This window comes from Procambarus clarkii, chromosome 28, assembly GCF_040958095.1.
Source record: "Procambarus clarkii isolate CNS0578487 chromosome 28, FALCON_Pclarkii_2.0, whole genome shotgun sequence".
NCBI classification, from domain to species: Eukaryota; Metazoa; Arthropoda; class Malacostraca; order Decapoda; family Cambaridae; genus Procambarus; species Procambarus clarkii.
The window spans coordinates 9,362,340-9,375,385 of NC_091177.1; the positions used below are offsets into that span (position 1 = coordinate 9,362,340).

General features: G+C 39.7%; 1 protein-coding gene across 14 annotated transcripts in view; it reads right to left on the reverse strand.

Moving 5' to 3' along the window:
- Calx (sodium/calcium exchanger 3) overlaps positions 1 to 13,046 on the reverse strand; it is a 238,772-nt gene that overhangs the window by 35,310 nt on the left and 190,416 nt on the right. For all 14 annotated transcript variants that reach the window (XM_045737343.2, XM_045737342.2, XM_045737345.2 and 11 more), the window contains exon 2: positions 370 to 461. In XM_045737343.2, the coding sequence (XP_045593299.2) occupies positions 370 to 461 (92 nt within the window). The remainder of the gene's footprint in view (positions 1 to 369; positions 462 to 13,046) is intronic.

Genomic DNA, 13,046 nt, shown 5'->3' on the forward strand with positions numbered 1-13,046 from the left:
ATAATCAGAGCTTGATAAATTCAACAGATAAACATCAACTTTATTACGTTCGACTGTTTACGTTACACATGATAATATATTATCAGTATTAACTACCTATAAATTATACAAAAATAATTTCATAGGACAAAATGGTTGAACTGAAAAATTACTTTTAATGTGACCTGCATATTTACCCACACTCTGCAATACTGCAAGGATGAATTAAGTAAAAAATTATGCAATATTTTTAAAAAGTCCTGCCTAGCCCAACCCTCGTTTCTAAGGTCCGTCTGAGTCCTACAGAAGTCCACCCGCGTATCCTACGAGTCCAATCTATTCCCGAGGTTGACTTATGTCAGCCAAGAGACTGTACGAGAGTCCACCCACCTCCAGTAGCTACAGGCTCGCCGATGTCCAGGTAGAAGAGCACGTCCTTCTCGTAGCTGTCCTCCTCGATGATCTGGATCGATATAGTTTTCCTGTGGAAGACACATAAGGTGTTACCACATAACGTATTATTTATGTAACTTTGTACAAAAACAGATACTCTAAACTAACTTGAAACCATGCAAATATTGTTGCAGATACTTCCTCAATATTATCTTTAATGGTAATGTATTTAGTGAGTGTCGAATCTTATTATAATTATAACTCTACCACATCCATTTAGTTACTCTTTCTGTCTTGGTTCCTGATGTTTGGATCCCTAACTTTATACAGCATTCACACGATAAAATTCGTGTGAATGCAAAAACAAATTAATTGCTCTAAAATGCTCTAAAGCAAATCAACAAAATTATCTCTAATAATGGCCCGTTAACTGAAAGTAATTAACAATGCTGAATTTCTGAATACCTCTTTATTTGTTCACCTCACAGGCACCTCCAAAGAAGCCAACAGATCACTGCTGTAGCTCAAGGCAAAGAATATACAGGCTGAATATACATAGAATATACAAAGAGTATACATCGAATAAACAAAGTCACTGAAAGTCGGATAATATCTCAAAATGAATTCTTATCAAAACTAAATAAAATGTAATTAAAGTGGGGTTACTCTACGCTGTATAATGTAATTATCCTTCATGAAAATCAAGACATTCAAAATCGCCGCTTGATATGTATAAAGAAATCTCTAATTTGCAAGTAAGAAGACTGCGGTTCACCGTAAGATAAATTGTCGAAAAAGGAAATGAAACCTTGGGGCGTAAGGCACCTCTGGACACTATTAAGGAAGCCAGCGAGGGACTGCATCACAGAGAAGCCAGTGAGAGCGGTGTCAAGGAAGTTAACACAGAACCTTCTTGGCTAAACCACAGCACGAATTTTTATATTATCTTTTTACTTGACTGTATGTTGGCTTTGTCACAGTAGATACAGAATGAAAGGGAGGATGCCCGTGCTTTTATCTGAGGCTGTATTGTCGTAGTGACCTTGACAGAAAACTTTGACAAGAAGCGTTATTAAGTGCGATATGGATTCTTTTGGGCATTCTTTGCCTTGAGCTACTGCAGTGATCTGTTGGCTTCTATGGAGGTGGCTGTGAGGTGAACAAATATGGAGGTATTCAGACGTAAAGATAAAGAACCTGTATATTAGTGTGTGTGTGTGTGTGTGTGTGTGTGTGTGTGTGTGTGTGTGTGTGTGTGTGTGTATTATACACACAAACACACACACACACACACACACACACACACACACACACACACACACACACACACACACACACACACACACACACACACACACACACACACACACACGCGCGCGCGCGCGCGCACACACACTCGTGTGTGCTCACCCTACTGGGCTCTATTCCTAGAGCCCAGTAGACTCAGGAATCTGTACATCAGTTGATTGATAGTTGAGAGGCGGGAGCAAAGAGCCAGAGCTCAACCCCCGCAAGCACAATTAGGTAAGTACACATACAGGCTCAGTATACACCTTCACCTGAAAAAGCTCAGGACTAGGTATAAACCAAATCCTATAGATTTCGAAGGTATAATATACCTTCGAAATTATACCAAAGTTAACCCCTGGAGAGTTAGAGGAAAACTCTATCCATCCCATCAAAGTCTCAAGAGTTCGTCGGGGCAGAAAGCGTGAAAACCTTTAAAGTAAAACTTAATCGTCAAAACTCTCCCAAGAAACGCCTTCAAAGAACCATTAATTCTTGTTTAAAATGCTAAAAAAATACTGTTCCAGAAAAGAAAATCGAACTTAGAAAGAGTTGAAGTTTTTTTTATAAAGTTGGAACCCTTGTTTAATAATGAGATTAATGAGGTACGGTTAAGAGCGGGAAGATTATGAGGTTATGTCATTGCTTAAAAGTTCCTCCATAATGTGAAGTGTAAAATATCTCGCACAGCCATACATGCTACGACGTTGGTACAATGTTTGAACAAGTTTTAACACCTCGTAACCAGTTATAACAACCAATATAGCAAGTTGTAACAACGTTCTAATACGTCATAAACACGTTAAGCCAAGATGTAACAACTTTATTACAAGTTGTAACAAGCGGAAAATAGAGACATTTTCGGTTTGTGTTTCCAGGGCAGTCGGTCCAAAAAATAATCAGGAAATTATATTGCAACACAAGCAACTGAATAGAAATCTTATTGCTAGTTGCTACGCATTTATAATACGTTAAAAAGGTGTTACTGCTGCTGCATCACTCAAGTATTTGCTATTTGTCCACTATAATATAACACAAGATCAATTAAGCAAACAAATTACGATAAAGTTCTCATTCAGCAATTGCATGATAACGCAACCATAAATACAGTGAACTGAAAGATCAATGCAGACAAAATGACTCTAACAGCAGGTGACCTGACCCTGGATTACCCTGATGAAGATTACGACAATGAACAAATCCACAAGGGCCGTGACGAGGTTTCGAACCTACTTCCGAGAGGATCCCAGACACTGCCTTAATCTATTCATTTGATGCATCACGCTATTGTGATTTCTGTGTGTAGATTACGACCAATTTAAAGCTGTTCTTCTTGAAGATAAGATACATTATATTACGTGTAAATCGCTGGGGTGGAGAAATATGATTATTAGATTTAAGTAATATTTTGACAACCGGGAGATAGAGGAATATAGTAATCAACCAAATATAAATAAGATTCTAAAAATCTAAATCAAAGTTTGAAAACAAACCAATGGATTGAAATTGAATATGCTTAGATTCATAAAATAAACAGATAAACAGTGGTTCAGAACCAGGGTTGTAGATCTGTTGAACAAACTAAAAAGTAAGATCTCTGATGAAAATTCACTGGAAAGTTCAAACATAAGTTGGCTACATGAAAGCCACGTGTGGGTGGATATAAATATCAGATTCATGAACCTGCCAATAGGTCTATTGCAGATTCCGTTATTCATGTGTTTTGAACTGCATCCTTCAAACAGGTCTTCCGGTAGGTGTTATATAGTTGAGATGTACGGCTGATTAAAAATAAATGTACATAATTTACCATTAACAACAGCGAACGGCTTACTAACCGAACACAACAGGGTATTATTAACTAAGATCATTATGAAGTTATCAAAGCTCATTAACTTTAACCCCACAAATCTCTCTCATAGCCCCTGCTGCTTGGAACTTTTTGTTCCGGGTAGCGAATCTTAAACAACAACAATCCCCCAATCTCATTTAAAGATATAAACGTTAACCAGTAAAATAACTCATGGCAATCCCCGAAACTTAGTTGGAAAAGGTGTTTACTAAGTCCAGCAAAATCGTAGGAAGAAGGTATTGAGAAACTTTAAAACGCTCTTGTCCAGAACAGAGATAAAAGTCTACTTGTTTACTGTGTGCTTGTAAAGTGTAAACTAGTAGAATTTTGCCTTTGTATCGAACGTCTGAATATTTAAAATTTCTTTAGAAACCTCTGCTGGCTTTTTTGTGGGGTGGGGATGGAGGGGGGGAGAGACGGTTTACTCAAATCTTGGTAAAGTCACAGCTTAATCTGATTTAGAAATTAACATAATTTTTGTTAGAATAAGTTAATGAAGAAACAAACTTGCTAATATTTAGTGAGTAACTTAGTAGAAAAATATATGATGATAGCAGCCTCTGAATCTTTAAAAATCCTTGATGTTCCGCTTTCAAAACAAACCGAAAAGTGACATTACATTTTTTTCCAAATCCCCATGAATGTTATTTGACACTTGAAATTGTTTTTATGATATTCTTGTTGCTGTTTTCCCTGTCAATAAACCTGCCACTCTTTTCACAGGTGGGTGTGGGAACAGACGACTGCTGACTCCTGTTAGCAGGCTGAGAGCTTGCTCATCCCACAGCTCATGGTAAGCCGTACCCACTAGAATGGTTTAGCAACCAGGTACCCAATCAAATCTGGGTGAACGAAGGCGTACAGTTAAGGACTGGTGTCTAGTCAATCCTCTCCTGCCAGGATACGAACCTAGGCCAAATCGCTCGTGAAGCGAGGGGCGAGTGTGTTACCATAGCGCCACCGGGAATAATATGGGAAACAGAGCATTTCCTCAGTGGGCCCAATTTTCAAGATTAACAACAATTCAATGTCGAATCAGCGACATCAACGTTGACTGAACGTTGATGACGCGGGTTCAACAACGAACCAACGCTACGTTTAGATATTGTGTCCACTGGGGTATTTCACCTGTTCCTAGTCCAGGCCTCATGTCACAGCCTATTGAACCGTGATTGGTGTTATGCTTTGGTTCTTTGTCTCTTTAAGGCTCAGTGCTTGACACAAACAACCTATTAGTCCTGGATTCGAGTCTCAGACAGGGTGAGACGTTTGGGTAAGCTTCGCAACACATGATGCCATGTTCACCAAGCAGTAAATAGGTACCTGGGAACTAGTCAACTGGTGTGCTTTGCATCTTGTGAAAGTTCAGTAGTGGCCAAGAGAACACTGCTTAAAAGGCTTTCCGTCTCCGACTACAAGATACCATATAGACTATCTTCCTCTGTGTTATTTTATATCAGTTCTGTTACATGACGTTCTCAAGAAATTTTCTGAATTTTTTATTACAAATATCCTTCTCCAAGCTCTTGCAAAAGTTTACAAATCCATTGCAAAATCAAGAACTGAAATACCAATATTAATAAGGTTTCATGCAGGCGATGAGTCACAATAACGTGGCTAAAGTAAGTTGACCAGACCACACACTAGAAGGTGAAGGGACGACGATGTTTCGGTCCGTCCTGGACCATTCTCAAGTCGATTCAAATAAGGTTTCATGACTATGCAACAGACGGAACCTCTTCGCTACCTGCATTCACTCAATAATCACTAAGAGTCGTATGCATTCAATAAAAAACGAAGCGTTGTTTGTTGTCCAATCTTCCATCGACCAGACGGGAATAGATCCTAAAAAAAGGGCAAAATATTTATATTGCGACAACTTCTTTCTTGTCTCTATTTAAACAAAATTCTTTTTAAGATTGAGAGTTGTTTTCGTGTCTCCCGACACTCTTGATTTCCTTCCGGTGATGAGATTGCTTAACCCTTTTCCTTCATGTAGGCGAGGAAGCAGTCGTAATAAGGACAAAGAAAGAGTAGTCACAAGTTGCTTTTAGAAAGTTCTTTTGAGCAGTTTCGTAGAGAGAGAGAGAGAGAGAGAGAGAGAGAGAGAGAGAGAGAGAGAGAGAGAGAGAGAGAGAGAGAGAGAGGGGAGAGAGGGGGAGAGAGAGAGAGAGAGAGAGAGAGAGAGAGAGAGAGAGAGAGAGAGAGAGAGAGAGAGAGAGAGAGAGAGAGAGAGAGAGAGAGAGAGAGAGAGGGGAGAGAGGGGGAGAGAGAGAGAGAGAGAGAGAGAGAGAGAGAGAGAGAGAGAGAGAGAGAGAGAGAGAGAGAGGGAGAGAGAGAGAGAGAGAGAGAGAGAGAGAGAGAGAGAGAGAGAGAGAGAGAGAGAGAGAGAGAGAGAGAGAGAGAGAGAGAGAGAGAGAGAGAGAGAGAGGGGGATTAATTCCAAACTTTAAAGCTAAATTCAAGTTTGCCATCTCGTTCAAAGGTTTATGATGTATTAGAGGCACAATAATTCTGAAGGATTATTAGTCAGACTTCTTACTTATTCATGAAACTTCTCTGATTGTTAATGAGTTAATTTCTCGCTAGCAACTGTAGACGTTGTATATAAAGCCAAATAATTTCGGGGGATTCCATTACTTATTTGTTACCAAGATATCAAAGGAGGCTTATTATGTAAAGTATCAAACCGACCTCTTTAGTTCTGCGATATTTATCATTACCAAACTTAACATATATTATTATTAATTAATATTATACGTAATTATTATTAATTAATATATATTCTCTATCTGTCATCTTGATGTAGTGATGTTTAGCTCAATAATTATTTTCAATTTTGATATTGTATTAGAAATTAAAAGGGAAAACATTATCGTAAAAATTCTTCCGAAGAATATATATATATATATATATATATATATATATATATATATATATATATATATATATATATATATATATATATATATATATATATATATATATATATATATAACCTATAACCTTTAGCCCAACAAACCGTTAATGTTAATTTTTCTGTTCATTGAGGAAAATATCATCTATGCTGTTGACTTCTACGTACTATAATGCTTTTCCAACAAATCTTGTTTTCTTCCCCCAGTAATACGTGAGTAATTACTGAGAATATCACAAATTCTCACGATAACACGCATATTGGATACCAAAAGTACGTCTGCATAATTTAAAAATAATCTGGCACTAGTTCCTACATTGAATTATAATCGATGGACTCACAAAACAAAGCTACCTACTTTGTATATATTGAGTTGTAATAGTTTTAATGCGCAGATGTATATCGGATATCGTGCATCCGATATACGGTTAAAATTCAGATAAATATCAAAACTATGCACAATTTAGAAATCAGCAGATAGCACACTGCGATGTCAGAACATAGTCTCTGAATCTGTCACTGCTTATTCAGAGTAAATAAACAGAAGACTGCAATTTAACCCCAAAAAATAAATCCCAGCTAACATTTGGGTCAAACTGCACAAGAGGAGGACACAAGCGGACTAGTAATACCAGCGAACAATTTGGGCTCGGCCGCCTGTCGCAAGGCGAGACGCCTTGGGCAGTCCATATTACTGCCACAACGTCAATATACCAGACTTTTCTCTTCTCCTGTCTTCTCTTTCCTCTTTCACTGATTATTTTTTTGGGGGCAAAAATTCAGATTTGTATTTCCTCACATAAATGCTATGGTTTATATACTTCGTTTTCACTTATTTAATAAGTTAGTAATTTAATTTTAATTATTTTAAAGCAATAATGTTTCAGTTTACCAACAGTGATATTTATATTCTCAATCCAATATTTTTTTTTCATTGAGATATTTGTTAATTCTCACATTCTTAGTTTTTAAGCAATAAGGGTAGTCATATTCCTGTCCCTCCCATACATGAACTGAACCAATATAAGCCTCCCCTCTTCTCTCTTCTCTCTTCCATCGTGTCCAGCCATTATAAGCCTCTCCTCTTCTCTCTTCTCTCTTCCGTTGTGACCAGCCATTATAAGCCTCTCTTCTTCTCTCTTCCACTGTGGCCAGTCGTCATTACCCCGGTGCTGTCCTCTCTTCAACTGCGATCCGCTTTCATTGTCTCTTCTTCCAAAGGATGATCCATCTCCCGGTAGCACCCCGCTCTCTCTATTGTTTGCCATCCCATTTTATAATTAGGATCTCGCTCTTTCTCCTTCCCACTCTCTCTTCTCAAACCTTCGTTCTCTATTATCCATACGTCTCTTCTACCCTTTCCTATCACCCTCCATCACTGACGCCTATCTTCCCGTCTCCCTCCATCTCTGTTCCTCCTCCCTCTGTCTCCTTTCTTCTTGCTCTATCCCTCTAAATATTTCCTTTCCAGCAGCGTGGAGATATCATCAGCTTGTGGGGGCGCCTGTAGGACGCTGTGAGGCAGTGGCTCTTGTAGTGCTGTGGGTGGTGGTGATGGTGGCTAGGGGGGCTGGTGGTCGCGCTGCGGCATGCTGTTTAACAGGGGGATCTTCTGCTCGTTCCACAACAAGCTACTGGATTGGTGGTGGCGCCGGCATGCAATTGACTCCTATTTGTGTCTATATATATCCTCATATACTGAAGTTACCCTTAAAGATACGAGGTTTTTCTAACACTTCAAATGCCGGGTAATTTATGTATGATTTATATGGAATAATATAAATCTGCGATTGTTTAATTCGTTTCAAGTATAGTGTATATTGACTGGCTCGAAACTGCTTCGGCAGCTTAGTGAAACGTGCATGAAATGTCCGTAGAGTTGTTTTCCATTTGTGTTGCGTTGCTGCTTGGGTGGGTTGCATATTGTTTAATATCTACAGCTGCAGCTGACGCAAACACTATCGCTGCCTCGCCTTTAGTGCTACTGGTGCCTCTACCGTCGCTGCTACTGTCATGGCTGCCTGTACCGTTGCTGCCTGTACCGTTGCTGCCACTCCCATTGCTGCCTGTACCGTTGCTGCCTGTACCGTTGCTGCCACTCCCATTGCTGCTTGTACCGTTGCTGCCTCTCCCATTGCTGCCTGTACCGTTGCTGCCTGTACCGTTGCTGCCTCTCCCATTGCTGCCTGTACCGTTGCTGCCTCTCCCATTGCTGCCTGTACCGTTGCTGCCTGTACCGTTGCTGCTTCTACAACAGTTCGTCATACCACCACCACTATCGCAGTCTCTTCCGTTCCCGTCATTAACAGTAACTTTACACATTGAAACACATATTTCAATGTGTTATAACATTTTTTTAGTTTCATTACATTTATATTATTATGTTATTAAAAGATAAAATTTTAATTAATGCGTTGTTATTCTGCTTATGTTTGAGTCTCGAAATATATGGATATTTTTAATTGGATAAGAAGTTTTTTTTTTAACGGCATTAGTTTTAAAAATGTTTAAATGTTTATATAATGGGAAGTAGATTCTCTATTATCTCGGTCTATTACTACTGGTACCTCTAGTACGTGGTTTGTAGCACGGGCTATGGTGAGCCCGTAGCTTGGTGGTACCATAGGTACCACCTAATCTACCAGCACTTCGTGAAAACCGTTCGCATCTCCACTACTATGAGATCACACGCAGCTCGGGACCAAAGAGCCGCAGCTCAACCCCCGGAATCATAACTACGTTAGGACACACACACACACACACACACACACACACGCACACACACACATACACACACACACACACACACCTAGGAATACAAATAAATCCAAAGCTGGATAACATTTTATCATACGTCCATATATCTCGCGATAACATATTACACACGAGTTTCATCAGTCCAGTGAACCCTTCATCTGCCCATCTCTCTGGTGAACAACAAACATCCAGGACCATTACCAACATTACTCTTGATTATATGAACATATTTGAACACTTCATCTGCAACACTAGACAAATAAACATGAACACGGCTCTATAAGGGGGCCAAGACTGCCCCAAAACACAATCATCTGCGTTTTATTATTTTGTTTGGATTAAATTATGTGTTTCAGCTTCGTCAGTGTAGCATTCCTTGCTACAGTATCTTAATTAAGTTAAATCGTACCAAGTTAATCAACAAAATCTAATCAGTATGCGAGAGGGGGTGTTCGGCCCCTCCTCCTAACACCCCCATACGCAGACTGGCTGCTCGCAAAACATTTAATTTGATCTACGTGAACAAATCCACAAGGGCCGTGACGTGGGTTCGAACCTACGTCCTAGAGGATCCCTCGTCACGGTCCTTGTGGATTTGTTCATTTGATGCATCAGACTATTGTGAATTCTGTGCGTGTTAATCTACGTCTTGTGGCGTCCAATGGCTTAGACTTAGACTTAGAATGGCTGCCTTAGACTCCACGATGTATATGGCTACTGCACGATACTGGCGTCCACTGCCTGAACTAGCGCCAAATAAGTCTAATGCCCAGCACACACACAGGTGGTAAAGAGGAGGGAACTAGGAACTAACTAGGAGACAAACTTAGACAACGAGACGGACAAGGACTTGAAAACACAGTTGTAAGACGGAAGGAAACTAGATCACGAGGCACAGATGGGTGATGAGGAGAACCAGGAGACTCAACCGGAAGATAGATACGCAGATGAGTCATATGAACATCAAGCCAGGAACGACAAGTTTTGAAGGTGAGTAAGAACGAGCTAGAAAGATAGTTGTGGCCTATTCATAACATGGATTCACAAGAGGTGAGTCAAATATTCGTCGATAAGTTGAGAGGTGAGTCAGTGAAAGGAAGGGACCTATCAGGAGAAAGGGCGAAGCTATTACGACTATATAGCACTTGGAAGGGATCAGGAATTGGAATGGGACGGGGGGAGGAGAGAAAAAGTGGTACCCAACCACATGGACCGTCGGGGATTGAACGCCGACCTGCATGAAGCGAGACCGTCGCTCTACCGTCCAACCCAAGTGGTTGGTCGGTCAGTCAAGGAGCTGAAGTTCGAACCTAGTTCAATCTACAAGTACAATCTACTCATTTTTAAATGAGTAGGGCAAGTTGAGTACACACACGTGAGCACAACAAAGTGAATTCAGCTAGATGAATATACACACATGAGCACGACTAAGTGAGTACAGATAAGTGAGTATAGATAAGTGAGTACACACATGCCAAGCACCCGTTACCATTATATAGCCCCCTGGAAGGGGTCTGGATAAGGATTTGGGATGAGACGGGTTAAAGGAATAATGCCCAACCACTTGGACGTTCGGGGATTGAACGTCGTCCTGCATGAAACGAGACCTCTGTTGATGCATAAACTATCATGCATATACCTTCACATCTGTCATATACATTGCCAACGCACTCACCGCATGAAACATGCACACCAAACCTCTGCAACATGGCTGCACAAAACCCTCTGCAACATGGCTGCACAAAACCCTCTGCAACATGGCTGCACAGAACCTCTGCAACATGGCTGCACAAAACCCTCTGCAACATGGCTGCACAGAACCTCTGCAACACGGCAGTTGACACAAACAAGCCACCAGTGCCAAGGAGAAAGTTTCGTCATTAATCAAGCAAGTCGGGACCAACGGGACCTCAGCGGTGAATCTTAACTCGCTGTCCTCTTCATTTGCAACTCCGTATTAAAAAATTGCAACTATTTTCCAAGCTACAAAGGTGGAAAAGTAAGCGACCCACCTAACAAACAGTCACCGATTCTTATGAAACATTGAGATTACGGAGGTTATAAATTTTTAGTAATATCTCTCATTTTCAACGGATTAGTCGAGGTAATTTAAGTTAATTATTACGTGAAAGTGATAACACGGATGGGTCGATTCTATCAAGAAAATGATGTATTAGGTACGACTCGCGAGAATAGATTATCATACTGTATTTACCCTCAGGAATCTCTGTTCCTGTGGGTTTAATATCTCATAATCTCATACATACGGACACATGTGTCATTTGACTCAAGGAGTAGTGTTTGTATTATATAATATATAATGAGAGCATCCTTAAAGAGCCGCTGTAGATTCAAGCGGGAACTAACCAGTTCAAACAGGCAGTTAGCCAGTTACAATCAGTAGGTAGGTAGTTACAAGACGTAGCAAAACAGTTACTCGCAGCAGCTAAACAGTCATAACCAGCAGCAAACCAGTGACAACCAGTAACTAATTAGACATTAACCAATTACAGACATTAACCAATCAGTTAAAACCAGTAACTAACCAATTACATCCAGTAACTAATCAATCACAACCAGTAGCTAACCAGCTACAGCCAGCAGATAGCCAATAACAACTAACACCCAATTAACCAGTTTCGATCAATTGCTTGAATGAGTAAATGACAGTAGAAAAACTTATATATCAATAATAAATACTAATGCTAATAATTTTAGGAAAACTTCTCTATCTTTCTACCTTTATTACAACGATATTACGATAAAAATAAACACTATCTATGACCCCGAAGGTCGATATATTGTGACTGTGATGCTCAAAACTATTAGAACTGGCGACTAAAAATAATCAGCAACGATTAAAATGTCTAATAAAATTATGTCTAGACAGCAAGAAAAGGTGAATTAAATACATGCTGGCCTTAATATATCTTAACGTTACAGCACCAACACTTAGAAGACAGGACGAAAATACCCCCCTAGAGGTTCGTCGCCAAGTTGGGGGATTTAGTGATTCGTCTGCCATGGTGTCTTGACTGGTGGGGCTCAGACCATCGTCTGACTCTTTCACACACACAAACACACACACACTTGAGTTAGTCCCTAGAACGACGACCCCGTATCTGGCATGGTCGCTGTGTGGGATTCCCGAGGGTTCGAGTTTTTGTTTTTATGATTATTATTTTCTACCACAGACGTGGCCACATATTTACAATGCTAACTAAGATATATACATTTTCTTCTGTCCTCCATGGACAGGATGAGAGATCTGTTTAACATATAATACAGTGATTTAGTGAACAGTCAATCATAGAATGTGATTGTAGTGATTTTAAAATGCTAATCTAAACTACATACATAAATTCACGTCGGTCCTACATAAACAGTGTTCGAGGTATCTTTTACGTGTCATTGATGTGAGTTTACAAAGGTGAAATGCAATTCTGATCAGTTTACACACGTATACTGATGTTTCTCCTACTTTGACAGGGTAAGATACCTGCTATAGAAACTAGTGTGTTATTAAACACTTAATCTCTAAAGGTGATGAAAATGCGTCCACAAGCTCAGGTTATAATTACATTACGTTGTATAACTAATACATTACATAGTCAATATTGGGCACAAGTCCAGTAAATCATCAAATATTCCTGTATTCAGATAATATTTACAGAGTTCACCATATCTCACCCCAAAGGGGGGCAAAGGTTACTCAATATAGGACATTCTACAAGATAATGTTCAAGGGAGTGCATGTTTTCTCTTTCAAAAAGCTGACACATTGTGTATTCGACATTTCAGTTTCAGAAAGCTGCCAGATACGTCTATCCCAGACGTATTCTGAATACTATAATATTACAT